The sequence below is a fragment of the Neofelis nebulosa genome, chromosome 6, assembly GCF_028018385.1.
Source record: "Neofelis nebulosa isolate mNeoNeb1 chromosome 6, mNeoNeb1.pri, whole genome shotgun sequence".
In the NCBI taxonomy this organism is placed as follows: Eukaryota; Metazoa; Chordata; class Mammalia; order Carnivora; family Felidae; genus Neofelis; species Neofelis nebulosa.
The window spans coordinates 44,250,735-44,265,315 of NC_080787.1; the positions used below are offsets into that span (position 1 = coordinate 44,250,735).

At 37.2% G+C, this 14,581-nt stretch overlaps 1 protein-coding gene across 14 annotated transcripts in view; it reads left to right on the top strand.

Moving 5' to 3' along the window:
• Positions 1-14,581, top strand: part of UBR2 (ubiquitin protein ligase E3 component n-recognin 2) — a 125,619-nt gene that overhangs the window by 67,308 nt on the left and 43,730 nt on the right. For 12 of the 14 annotated variants that reach the window (XM_058733975.1, XM_058733976.1, XM_058733978.1 and 9 more), the window contains 9 exons: positions 3,890-4,053; positions 4,143-4,242; positions 6,543-6,671; positions 7,755-7,938; positions 10,635-10,696; positions 11,351-11,461; positions 12,398-12,463; positions 13,855-13,977; positions 14,118-14,181. In XM_058733975.1, coding sequence (XP_058589958.1) covers positions 3,890-4,053; positions 4,143-4,242; positions 6,543-6,671; positions 7,755-7,938; positions 10,635-10,696; positions 11,351-11,461; positions 12,398-12,463; positions 13,855-13,977; positions 14,118-14,181 — 1,003 coding nt within the window. Of the gene's footprint in view, positions 1-3,571; positions 3,718-3,889; positions 4,054-4,142; positions 4,243-6,542; positions 6,672-7,754; positions 7,939-10,634; positions 10,697-11,350; positions 11,462-12,397; positions 12,464-13,854; positions 13,978-14,117; positions 14,182-14,581 lie in introns of those variants that run through there. The other 2 variants (XM_058733979.1, XM_058733980.1) reach the window with 2 other exon arrangements.

Below are 14,581 nucleotides of genomic sequence, written 5' to 3' on the forward strand. Positions count from 1 at the left end.
TGCAAATGTCTTAAGGGGAAAACTGGAAGAAAGTTGGACTCCATTCCCACCCTTGTGTTCTTGCTAGAATCCTGGGCTCCTCACACCATGGGACAGCTAAAATCTCAGGGTCTTCTCCCCATTATTAGCAGCTCTGGCAGACTCTTTCCTGGGATCTTCAGTCCCATTTTGCCACACTCCCAGAAGAGGGAGATGCTGAGGGAAAAGCAGCTGCAGGATGTTGGCTCACCTCCCTGTGCCGCTCCCCTTCTCGAAGGTTTTATCCCCTTGAACCCTTGTGGCCTTAGGGGGTCTCTAATGATTTCAGACTCTTTTTTTCTAGTTGATCTTTTCTGGTTGTTCTTGGTGGAAGTGTTGGTCCGCCTCAAGCTTATCCCATCATGACTGGAAGAATGCATGTAATAGTTTCTTGAAAAAGCACCATTAGTAATTCATATGCATATCCCTGCTTAAAAACCACTTGCCCTAGATATTAGTGAAACGTTTCATATGAGTGATAGAATCCCATTTATTGGTCTTTTGGGTTAACTGAAAATTCAGTCTTCATTTTTAAATAGTTTGGTCAAGAGCCAGTACTAATTCAAGTGACAAGACTGTCTTACTTGTTCTAACTTGTTTTGATCAAATGTACCCTGATTTATAGTCAGCATTACCCCTGTATGCTCTATCATATTTAGTTTAATTAAAAGTGTGTGCACGGGCCATTATTATTCAGTAAAGTTTTTCAGAGTCTTAGGGGGAATGTTGGCCCATTTTGAATATGCTGTTAGATATGTAATGAGCCTTACAACACAAAATTGAATATAAATTACATAAAATGAATAAAACTGTAGTTAAGGTAAGTAGCAGTAATATATTTGAAAGCAAAGTGAATTGTAGGCATATAAAAATCAAGCAGTGTTTTAGGGTGAGTGGTAAGAAGTACTGGAACTGAATAATAATGTTAGATATTTAATGTTAACGATTACCTTGAAAGGTTAGCAACAATCTAGGCATGAGGTGATAAAGCCAAGCACCAACTTTTTTGTCCTTCTTTTCTGTTGGAACCTTGGAAAATATGCTTTCTTAAGTTTTCTTTTTAGAAATAGAAATGCCTGAATAACTCCCATTTTGTTTCATTTTTAAAATTTTTCTTTTAACGTTTATTTATTTTTGAGAGACAGTGAGAGACAGCACAAGCAGGGGAGGCACAGAGAGAGAGAGAGAGAGGGAGACACAGAATCCAAAGCAGGCTCCAGGCTCCGAGCTGTCAGCACAGAGCCAACACGGGGTTCAAACTCATGAACCACAAGATCATGACCTGAGCCAAAGTCGGACACTTAACCAACTGAGCCACCCAGGTGCCCCATAACTCCCCTATTTTAATGGGACAGTACTAATGGGCTAGCTGCCTTAATTGATTTTTTTTAATTTGGCACCCACGACAGTTAGAATCCAATCCAAAATTATGCGCTGGATAAACTCTTTTTAACATTCATCTGAAACTGAAAATGCTAAATAAATGCCTTTGTTGGTGAGATACACACTCCATGAATATTAAATTGTCTCTACCAAACTTCCATCAATTTTTGGTTATAAGTCTTACCAGCAAGCTCTACAGAGTTTTTGTAAGTCAGTGAAATTTAAGTGTTCCCAAATCCCCTAATAGAGCAAACAAAAAACCAACAAAGAATATCCTTTTATCTTAACCTATCAGTACCTTCTCTTTTTCAAGCTGGACTTTTGTCTTTACTGTGTAGGAAACTGAACAGAAGTTAATCCTGTTGACTTTTGAGGTTCTTAGACCCTAACTCTTGGCAACGTGATGATGACTTTTGAGTTTTTCAAAGGAATATTTAACTTTATAGATTTTCTCTTTATCTGATGACCTCAGAACTTAACCTTTACATTAAGAACACAACTTTACTATATTCTTAGACTTCTGTCTTCTGTACTTTTTTGTCCTACTTTTTGGTGCAACTTTCTACATTGTTAAATGCTTAATGAGAGACCTAGTTATATAGTCCCCCAGCACCAATAATAACTTGAACCTAGTTAGTCTAGAAAAGTATGATCCATTGTGGAAGAGTAATAATGAGGCATTCCAATAATACTAGATCTTCTGGGGGCACCTGGGTGGCTCAGTCGGTGAAGCATCCGACTCGATCTCAGCTTAGGTCATGATCTCACAGTTCAGGAGTTCGAGCCCCTCATCCAGCTCTACATGGACATCGCGAAGCCTGCTTGGGATTCTCTCTCTCTGTCTGCCTTTATTTTTATTTAAAACTACTTACTGGGGCACCTGGGTGGCTCAGTTGGTTAAGTGTCCGACTTCAGCTCAGGTCATGATCTCATACTCCATGAGTTCGAGCCCCACATCGGGCTCTCTGCTGACAGCTCAGAGCCTGGAGCCTGCTTTGGATCTGTGTCTCCCTCTCTCTCTGCCCCTCCCCCACTCACACTCTGTGTCTCTCAAAAATATTTTTTTAAGAAAATAAAAATTTTTTTTTAATGTTTGAAGTTGTGTTATTGAAGGCATGAGAGGAAATGTACACACTGTAGATGGACATATAAATTGGTGAGCTTCTTTGTGGAAACAATTTGTTGGTATCAGTCAAAATTTATAATGTACATACACTTTAACCCAGTAATCCACTTCTAAGAAATTATACTATTCATACATCCTTGCAGTGGTACACAGTTGATATTTGTTGCAACATCTTTTGTAATAAATAGCATAGGACCAGAAAAAGCCCTAATGTCTCATGTCTCACTGGTAAGGGCCTGCCTGGCTAAATAAAGTATGATAGAAAAGAATACCTAATGATAGATATAAGGAATGAGGGGGGATCGCCTGGGTGGCTCAGGTCAGTTAAGCCTCCAGCTTCGTCTCAGGTCATGATCTCACAGTCCGTGAGTTTCAGCCCCACGTTGGCTCTGTGCTGACAGCTCAGAGCCTGGAGCCTGCTTCAGATTCTGTGTCTCCCTCTCCTTATGCCCCTCCCCTGCTTGCTGTCTCTCTGTCTCTCTCAGAAATAAACATTAAAAAATTAGACAAAAAAAAAAGAATGAGGGAATTTATATGAACTGATATGGGACAATCTCTAAAATATATGAAGTGAAAAAACAAGTGCGGAACAGTGTTTATAATATGTTATCTTTTGAGGGGGAGAGATAGATGTAATTAAATATGTGCATACTTCTATCTACTTAATAACATCTAACCCATATAGTATAAATGTATATATGTGTGTGTATATGCATATATGTATGTAGTATATACACACGCACCATCTCTAGAAGAATATGCAGGAAAACTAACAGAGACTGCCTTTGCAAGGGGGACCTTGGGAGCTAGGAGACTTTTATCTGTGTGTGTGTGTGTGTGTGTGTGTGTGTGTGTGTGTGTGTGTGTCATTTAAATGTATTTGCTTATTCAAAAATACATAGATATGTATATCTATACACAGAAACAAGAACAAAAATAAATTTTAAAAAGGAGATTAAGAAGAAATATAGTTTCATACTGAGTTCTACAGAATCTGTGATATGAACCTCTGGATCCTAGAATAATTATACCATACCATTATAGGTATCTAAATGTCTCAGTTAAGGAAAATTTGCAGCCTGGTTCAGACCCCCTCACCCCGAGTTGTCTTTGAATAATGAGCCATGGATATGTCTCCTAACATTCTGGCATCTTTCTCCGTGATATAATTGTTGCTTCATACACATGGCAATTGGAGTAAGTAATTGTTATTTAGAAATACACAGTAATGCATTTATGATATTATATGTTTGCACTGAAAAAGGTTTAAACTTCAAAGAGCTAACCAATATTGATGACTTTTTTTTTTATTTCAAGTAAATGGGTTTTGCTTACCATGTACTCTGATATACTTCGTCCTAGGCTCGGATGCTCATCACAGAGGAAAACCTAATGACCATTATCATTAAGACTTTTATGGACCATTTGAGACATCGAGATGCCCAGGGCAGATTTCAGTTTGAACGATATACTGCTTTACAAGCCTTCAAGTTTAGGAGAGTTCAGAGCCTTATTTTAGATCTCAAGTAAGCTTTTGTTGAATTATCCAACCACTTGCAATTTATAAAATGTCAGTGTTTACCCATATATTCATTGCTATTTTTATCTTGTTCAGGTATGTGTTAATTAGCAAACCAACTGAATGGTCAGATGATCTGAGGCAGAAGTTCCTAGAAGGATTTGATGCCTTTTTGGAATTACTCAAATGTATGCAGGTATGTATAAACTGACACATTTTAAAGGGAAACACTGGGGGCACCTGGGTGTCTCAGTTGATCAAGCGTCTGACTTTGGCTCAGGTCATGATCTCATGGTTCGTGAGTTCAAGCCCCACATCAGGCTCCTCACTGATAGTATGAAGCCTGCTTAGGATTCTCTCTCTGCCTCTCTCTCTCAAAATAAATAATCTCTAAAAAAATTTTTCAAAAATAAAAGGAAACACTTTTCTTTCTTTCTTTTTTTTTTTGGTTCATTGACCTGAACATCTTTTTATATTCTTTTCATTTGGGACACATTTCTAAAAGAATAATTTGGGTGACTACAATTTGGACCAAGAAGCTCCTCTTTAATTAGAAACTCTTAGCGAGGTGTAGAATGAATGAGATCCCAGCAGAAGTTCTGGCATCTGCTGTGTTGGTTTTTTTGTTTTTTTTGTTTGTTTGTTTGTTTGTTTGTTTTTTTTTGGTTATTCTTTTGGTTACCATTAACATTCTCTTTGGGGATTGTAATTTTACAATTACAATATTTTACAATTTTACAATTACAATCTTTTTAATATTAGGCTTACATGGAAGCATTGTCAAGTTAATTATTTAAGAAACTATAATGTTTGATTTTTTAGTTTTAATGTTTCCATATTTCTTTTTCTCTCCTTGATGTGATATTTGTATAATACAGTATAGATCTTATTCCCCTATGTTTAATTCGCTTCTTTGGAAACACCCCCATATACAGAACAGAATCTAGAAACAGAAGCCAACTGGTGTATTTAACCAGTTTTAACTGTAAGAAGGTAGATGATATCCCAAAATATCTGAGCTGCACCATTATGATTCTTTTAATAGCTATCCAGCTTTTGTAAGCAAGAAATAGCAAAATCGACTGATCATTTTTGGAAGACATTCTAGTTTCTGTGTTGGGTGGTGGTTCATGATGTTTAGTTTATTATAATACTTCTGTGTTTTTTCTTATATCTGTAGAAACAATATCTACTTTGGTCATTTTATTTATTTTTTAAATGTTTTTATTTATTTTTGAGACAGAGACAGAGTATGAGCAGGGGAGGGGCAGAGAGAGAGGGAGACACAGAATCCGAAGCAGGCTCCAGGCTCTGAGCTGTCAGCACAGAGCCCGATGTGGGGCTCGAACTCATGGAGCGTGAGATCATGACCTGAGCTGAAGTCAGGCACTCAACCGACTTGAGCCACCCAGGCGCCCCCACTTTGGTCATTTTAAATACTTTAGTATCCTCTATTTTCTGTTATTTAATCAGTTCTGACACACCAAGAGTAGTTAGGCTAGGTTCTAAAAAATGATATTCTTTTTTTTTAATTTTTTAATGTTTTTATTTATTTTGAGAGACAGAGCACAAGTTGGGGAGGGGCAGAGAGAGAGACACACAGAATCTGAAGCAAGCTCCAGGTTTGATCTGTCAGCACAGAGCCCGACACAGAGCTTTAACTCATGAAGCGCGAGATCATGACCTGTGCCAAAGTTGGACACTTAACTGGCTGAGCCCCCCGGGAACCCCTAAAAAATTATGTTCTTAATTAAGATTCTTTCAAAAATGTATATTCGTATGAAATAATATTTTACTTTCTGTTTTTCTTTTGTTTTCGTTTTGCTTTTTTTTCTTTCTTTTTTTTTAATGTTTATTTATTTTTGAGAGAGAGAAAGAGAGAGAGAGAGAGAGACAGAGCTCAAGCAGGGGAGGGGCAGAGAGAGAGGGAGACACAGAATCCAAAGCAGGCTCCAGGCTCTGAGCTGTCAGTGCAGAGCCCGATGCAGGGCTCAAAACTGAGCCGAAGTTGGACACTTAACCAACTGAGCCACTCAGGCACCCCATGTTTTGCTTTCTTTTAGTGTCTGAGAAATTTTAGTTGCAGATTCAGAATAAGTATAAAAATTTTGTTGCAGTATATTGTAAAATATATTTATAAATTCAGTAACATTTTAAAAGCCTATCCAATTTCTTCTAATAGTTTGGTCTGTAGATGGTAGGGTTAAAAATAATTTGAAGGATTGTTGCAGTGAAATATACATTTTATTGTTTAAAACATTAAAAAAATTGCCTCAAATAATTTGTTTTATACTGATTTTTGATTTTTAATTTATATTTTAGAGACTGTTATATAAATATGTAATTTGGAGTTGGACTTACACTACTTATTCTTGTTAAAACTTCTTTGTATGTTTTTGTAATCAATATATATTTCTTCTATATTATTTCTTAAGTGCCCATGTAAGAGAACAAATATAATTTTAATCCATTTTAAATCTTTTTGCTTCCTTTAAGGGGATGGACCCAATTACACGTCAAGTAGGACAGCATATTGAAATGGAACCAGAGTGGGAGGCAGCCTTCACACTACAAATGAAATTAACACATGTCATTTCAATGATGCAAGACTGGTGTGCTTTAGACGTGAGTTTCCTCTAGGGGTAGGGGGTAAGGCGATAAATGGAGGGGGGGAAATAAACAAATTCCTCAGTAAATTCTGAGGAGATCTGGAGAGGGTAGTAGTGATACTTAACTCATAAAACAGCCTATTTTCCTCTCTTACCTATAAATTCCATAAAAGTTAAAATTCTGAATCCTCAGGAAAAAATTGGAAAATAGAGGAAGAAATAATCCACTCTCTCTCTTCTCTTATGTTACTATCTTCATTTTTTCCATAATCCCATCTAGATTTTGAGCATATAAAAAGAGTTTAGAAATTTATCCAAAAGTAAAGCTTTACAATTGTTACATTTGTCCTGTCTTAAAATTATTTTGCTTTCCTTTGGCTATAAAGCCTAGATGAGAGCCTGTGTAATTGAGAGGTAAGAGAAGACTTCTGTGAGATCTGAACTATGTGTCAGAGTTAACTGGTCAAAGAGTAAAACATATTCCTGGCTGAGAGACAGCTGCATCATGCTCTGTGATAAGAAAGAGTATGGTTGGTCCAGAAGCTGTGAGAAGGCTCAGGTTGGAGCACAGAGGTTGAAGGTAGAAAAGTGGACAGGTGCCTGACTTTGCAGGGCCTTGGAAAGAAATTTGGGGTTTATTCTAACAAATTGAGAGGCCACTAGCAGCTACCAAGCAGAAAAAGTGACATAACCCAGTTTACATGTTTTTTAAAGTTATTCTGTGTGGAGAATAGATGGAGGAGGGCAAAAATAGATTTAATAGATGGTTGGCTTTCCTTTGAGTTACTGGAGGTGATCAGTGGCCAGGTTTGAGAGAAATTTAGAAGGTGAAATTGCCGGTTTGGGAATAGATTGGACAGTGGGAAATGAGGGAAAGGAGAGTATTGGAATAACTTCTAGATTTCCACAGCTGTATGGAGATGTCATTCACTGAGACAGGGCACTGGAAGAGGGAGAGTTGGGGGAGGGAAGATTGAATTTGGTGTTGCCTATATTGATATTTGAGGTACTTACGTACTTTTCGTCGAATTTGAGGTGCTTATTCAATATTGTAGAAACCCAGCCTTTTGAATAACTTACAGAAAACCCTCTTTTTTAGGAAAAAGTGTTAATTGAAGCTTACAAGAAATGCCTTGCTGTATTGATGCAGTGTCATGGTGGTTTCACTGATGGTGAACAGCCAATCACGTTAAGCATTTGTGGACATTCAGTGGAAACTATCAGATACTGTGTTTCCCAAGAAAAAGTTAGCATTCACCTCCCAGTTTCTCGCTTACTTGCAGGTAAAGCATTTCTCCCCTCCCCCCCCCAAAGGACCCTGAAATCATTTTTTAAATTGTTGTTTGTGACTAATATTTATTGAGCACTTAGTACACATTATACTGAGAGTTTGCTAAGCATTGACTTAATCACCATCCGCCTGTGAGGTAGGTATTGTTATTGAATTTCCTTCACGGATGGGAAGACTGAGACACAGAGGTGACTTGCTTAATGTTATGCGGCGAGAAAGAGAGTGGGGATTGTGAGGTGGTTTGGCACCAGAAGCCATCTTTATAACAACCATACCATAGCACTTCTTCAGACTTTTTTTTTTTGAGAGAGAGAGAGAGAGAGAGAGAGAGAGAGAGAGAGAGAACATGCATGAGGGAAGGGCAGAGAGGCAGAGGGAGAGAGAATCCCAAGCAGGCTCTGCACTGTCAGCACGGAGCCCAATGCAAAGCTTCAACTCACAAACCATGAGATGATGACATGAGCCGAAGTCAAGAGTTAGAGGCTTAACCTGAGCCACCCAGGTGCGCCCCCTTCAGACTTCTTCACTGCACTTAATCACCTGTTGTTACTGCTTAACTCAACCCAGATTCAAGGTCTGTGTTGTTAAATTCAAATTGCTGTATCACTTAAGTGATTGCTGGTAAACTGAAACCACCCCCAAATTTTTTTCTCTCCCTCCAAGCTTATTTATTGATAACCTTTTTAGGGATAGTTTTTTAATCATGAGTGGTTGATTTACAAGTCATTTATATTTGGTACCATATTTGAGGCTGCCACCTTGCAGCAACCAAAAACTTTGAATATACATTCGTCCATCTCTGCACACTCATTTCAGTGTAGCTTCCTTCTGTATTTCTTGATTGCAGGGATTCTTTTTTTTTAATTGTAGGAAATCTTATCCTGCTCACATACTGTTGTTCCCTTTAGTTCCATTTTTAACTGAGAGAGTAGAAAGAAGTTCTAAAGGTAGCTATTTTTACTCATTGCAGCATTTGTAATTCATCTTAAGTGTACGGCTCAGTAACCTAATATGACATGAAAGTGGGGTGCGTGTGTGTATGTGTGTAAGAAATTGTAGAGAACTGATACCATTTCTTCCTTAAACATTTGGTAGAGTTCGTCAGTGAAGCCATAAGAACCTGATACTTTCTTTTTTGGAAGGTTATTAACTACTGATTCCATTTCTTTAATGGATGTAAGTTAATTCTAGTTATCTGTTTCTCCTGGTATGAGTTTTGGTAGTTTGTGTTTTTCAAGAAACGGGTACATTTCATCTAAGTTATCAAACTTGTGGGCATAGGGCCATTCCTGGTATTCCTTTATTCTTTTAATGTCCATGGGATCAGGACTAATAATCCCTGTTTTCTGAAGGCAATTTTTCATTGTTCTGACCATTATCCCATCTTCCTCCTGCTAGAGCCTAGCATTAGAATAGTCTTCTGGAAGTCGTGAAGATTTAAGATAACTTAGCCATCTGGATATCAGTAGTACAACAAATGGAACAACAACCAAAAAAACAAATGGAACAACAAAAAAGCACTTAGTATGAAATTATGATTGTGGGAAGAAATCTCTTATTTCTGTAACTTGTTCAGGCCCAGTTGTGTTTCTGTGAGTGCTTTGAGCATCCTGAACCTGTTGATAGTCAATATGAGCAGGTAACAGCGTGGTGTTGTGGAAGAGTATTCAGCTGGAGTGCAGGAACGTTGGTCCTGTTTACTGCTGAGCTGCTGATCTTTGCTGCCTTTAAAAATCTGGTTGTATGATGGAGGCTGATGCTGATAGTTACCCACAAGGAAAATAGTACCCTTCAGATGTACTAATTTCTGCCTAGGTGTCTACCGCTCTCAGACCTTCTCAGTGAACATTTTTGAGCATTCTACTCACTGTTGATAAAGCTTGGCCTGAATGCTTATAATCTAATTGAAGAGCTAAGGACACACATACAAAATTGTTCAAGAACAACTTGGAGTGTGTACTAATGGAGGTTGAGTGTCAGAGTGTCAGAATGAGACTCAAAATGTAGGTCTTCTCGGGTGACAAAAGCCTTAAGCCAGGCTTGACCCACATGGCCAACATCCACTGATAAGATTATAAAAACCATTCCCTGTTTAGACAACATAAACAGGATAATTAATTCTTAAGTAACAGAATTAACTAAGGTGGAGCTATACAACAGCCCTTTGCAGTCAGGAATTTAAGAGGCTTTGATCTTAAACTGGAAGTTCTGGGGAACTTAATTCTGAGATCAGGATCCACGCAGACCATGAATCCCAGAACCAGTTTCCCTGTTCACTTGCCAGAAGGATCTCTCCTACTATACTTTAAATGGGAACAGACTCCATAGCCCAATGAAACATGACCCTTCAAGTTGGCATAACATATATAAATTGCTTTAATAGTTCTATAACTGCTTTTGTGTGTTTGTATGTCTAACATTTATCTCCATAAAATGTCATCCGTGTATATCAGTACATGTAATTAAGACTGTGGTTCTAAATGTGCCTTTGATCCAGAGGTTCATTAGAATATCAATTAAAAAGCTTCATTTATGGATGCAATTCATTTTCTATCTTAATTTGTAATGGGATAAGTTCCCAAAGAAAAAGAGAAAAGAAGTTAGATACAAAGTTGAGTGAATATTTAGGACTTCTTTCTAAGTGACTTGCAGTTGTAGAAATACTTTTTTGTTTATTCTTCCATGCAGGTTTACATGTATTATTAAGCAAAAGTGAAGTGGCATATAAATTTCCAGAGCTACTACCTCTAGTAAGTAGTACTAACATTTAAAAGTAAATACCTATGTATTATGTTCCATGTATTTGAAATCAGTTTGAAACAAACTTTATTAAACAAGAGTTCTCCAGAAAAACAGAACCAGTGGAAGAGTGTATCCACATGCATGTGCACATGGGTATGTAAGTATGGAGAAAGAAAGGGACAGAAAAAAAATGGATTTATTGTAAGGAATTGGCTCATGCACTTATGGGCCTGACAAGTGTGAAATATGCCTGCCTGGCGGTCTGGCATGGTAGGCTGAGGACCCAAGGAAGAGTTGATGTAGTCTGAGGACCAAAGGCAATCTGGAAGCAGAATTTCTTCATCCTGTGTTTTCTCTTAAGGCCTTGAACTAATTGGATGAGGTCCACCCACATTATGGAGAGTAATCTGCTTCACTCAGAGTCTACTGATTTAAAAATTAATCACGTCTACAAAATACCGTCACAGCAACATTAACTGGTGTTAATCAAAAACGGTGCCATGGCCTATCCAAGTTGACACGTAAAATTAACCGTCACACGAACATACTTTGAGTAATCTTAACTACTGTTTTATATAAAGTTTCCATCCCTATCAACCAGTCTTCTTCATAGAGTTGAGATTTTTGAGTATTTTTTTTTGTTTTATTTTTTGTCTTTACAGAGTGAACTTAGCCCACCCATGTTGATAGAACACCCTCTTAGATGTCTTGTTTTATGTGCCCAAGTACATGCAGGAATGTGGAGAAGAAATGGGTTCTCTTTAGTAAACCAGGTAAGTGTATTTTTAGTTTATGAATAGTTTTCATCCATTCCTTTGACTTCTGTGAAGGTTGTAATTTTCAACATACTTAAGTCATTGAAAGTTGAGTATCTATATTAAAATTGTTCAAGAAGATAAATGTAATGTTAAACCAAAATGTTTCTTGGAACTTTTATTCATACTTTGTCAAGAAACAATATCAAAAGTACAAATGAACTTAATTTTCTTGATATTTAACTTGAGATCATTTTTTAGAACAACAAATGTAATATAATAATTCAGATTTCATCCCTTTAAATTGTGGTAAAAGTTCTATTAGATGGTTGTCAGAGGGGAGGGAGTCGGAGGATGGGTAAAATGGGTGAAGCTGAGTGGGAGGTATAGGTTTCTAATTTTGGAGTCAGGATGAGAGGCACAGCATAGGGAATAGAGTCAATGGTATTATAATAGTGTTATATGGTGACAGATGGTACCTATACTTGTGAGCACAGCGTAACGTGTAGACTTGTCCGATCACTGTCTTGTACACCTGAAACTCATGTAACATTGTGTGTCGACTCTGCTTCAATCAAAAAAAGCTCTATAGTAATTAGCTCTGAAATTGAGGTTTTAAGTTTTAGACTTCATCAAGTCTTGGTATAGGTAAGGTTTTCCCCCCATTTTTCGTAGCTATAAACCTTACAGAAGTAACTTTCTTGGGAGAACCAGAAAGTTGGCTGCAAAATGTGAACCATACAGTGAACACTGAAATCTCAAAATTTCTAATTAATTAATCTCTGCTAAGTAGCATTAACTGTTGAGGAAGCCACATTGTGTGTTGGTGCGTGTGCACACACACACATTCACACTTGCATTGAACCCATGTGCTCTTGGGGATTGGGAAGAGGAGGGACCTGCGCAAATAAAAACCTATTTGCCCAATGTAATTATTATTTTTTTTTTTTTTAGATTTATTACTACCATAATGTGAAATGCAGGCGTGAAATGTTTGACAAGGATATAGTAATGCTTCAGGTAATGAATTAAAAGCATTAAACTTACAGTTCATAGGGAATTGTTTTCCTTGTTATTTCTACAGAACCCAGTCACTTAGGATTACTTCCAAATCTGTAACTTTAGCCTAGCCCTGTCTACTGAGCTCCAAACTCATATGACTAAGAGCCTGTAGAACATTTTCATCTAGATTTCCTGGACACATCTCAGATTTAACATATTCAAACTACTCTTATTTCCTCCATACCTTCCTCCTATCTTGCGTTTCCTACTGTGGTGTATTGTTCAACAGTGTATATAGTTGTTAGAGTCAGAAACCTGAAAGCCGTCCTTTTTTCATTGTCCTCTGATTAAAGCCCCAACCCCCTTAAACTGATTTGATTTCCAAGGCTTGTGAAACTGACCTTTCTTAAAATTCTCTGAAATTGCCATGCTCTGTCTTAAGTCTTAAACTCTGCACATTTCTTTCTTTTGCTCCCTAGTTTGCCCACCCTACCTCCTTCCTTTTCCATTTACCTAGTAACTTGTTTTCCTGCATGTCTTAGTATTCAGGGTCACTTTCTCCAGAAAGCCATTGCAGACACACAATAATGTGGCTATGTATCCTATTTGGGAAGGCCCATAGCATGGTGCTCATCCCCAGCGTAGCTTTCATAGCTCTGGATTGTGGTTGCCTATTTACTTTTTGTCCCCTCCACTAAATCATGGCAACTATATCTTAGTCCCTGTTTGTCTGTTGTGCATAGCACAATACTTATCACATAGTAGTTTTTCCATATTATTGCTGTGGATTGAAAAATTATAGAAAAGTTATGGAATATAAATTTCAAAAATGATTGGTTCAAAATAAATTAAAATCCAAGTTGATTTAGAATTTATACAGATGAAATTAAAGGAGAATTAAACTAATATTTAAAAGCTGTTACTTCAGTTAGTATAGTTTTTATCAGCAAAAATTAGTTTGAGAGTTCTTGATAACAGTCTAATATCATGTATATAAAAAGAAGCTTAGAAGCTTAATTGCCATATCACATTTCTCTCTGAGTCCACATACTAGACAGTGATAGGAGAATGCTGAAATAAAACTTAAGAACTGAATTCATGGGGTTGCAAGTAATTCAAAGCATTAAAAGGAAAGAGAACCTATAGTCCATGTTACTCTGATGTGTTGGTTTAGGGGAGGGTTGTTTTGTTTCTATTTCATTTTGTTTTACCAACTTAGATTCTTGTCCACGCTTGTAGCTTCCACAAGTAGGGAATTGGGCTAAATGGGTTTTCGTCTTGTATTGGGATTGGTGACTAAGCTGTTTTCACCTATGCAACCCAAAATATCTTTCACTAATTATTTAGTAACCCTTTTGACCTCCCTCTTTTCCTTTATCTCAAACATTTAAAAAAAAAAAAAAAAAAAGACAGGTGTCTCTATGATGGATCCGAATCATTTCCTGATGATAATGCTCAGCCGCTTTGAACTTTATCCGATTTTCAGTACTCCAGACTATGGGAAGAGATTTAGCTCAGAGATTACCCATAAGGTAAGAGCATGTTTTATAAGCCTGTTTATAAGCCTCATTTAAAGAAGTATCTTCCATTCTTTTGGGGTACATTCATCACCTGAGATAATACAGTACTGGTATTCTTATCTCTGAACTTTCTCTCCCCCCACTTGCTACAGGATGTCGTTCAGCAAAATAATACTCTAATAGAAGAAATGCTGTACCTCATCATAATGCTTGTTGGTAAGTTTGGATTGTTTGCGACCTTTATAAATTACATTGGCTTTTGTGGTGGCAAATAGTTCAGAATTTCTGAGCTATGTTTCTTTTAGTTGAGTGTCTTTCTCCCCTCTGGTTACCGTAGCACCGAGAGTGATGGTCCTGTGGCAATTTGGAACAAGAGAGTAGACCTACTGAAGTAGAATAATCTGAAAGGCTCCTTGTCTGAGGAGAAAGAAGGGGAACAGAAGAGTATAGCAAACAAGAATAGGATAGTTAGGATCTATTTACTGTTACTTTATATCTTAGGGATGTTTCCTCCCATGGTTTTGTGTTGCAAAACTGTTATCTTGGCTTTAGATACAATAATAATAATAATAATAATAATAATAATAATAATACCAATAATAATAATAAATTAATA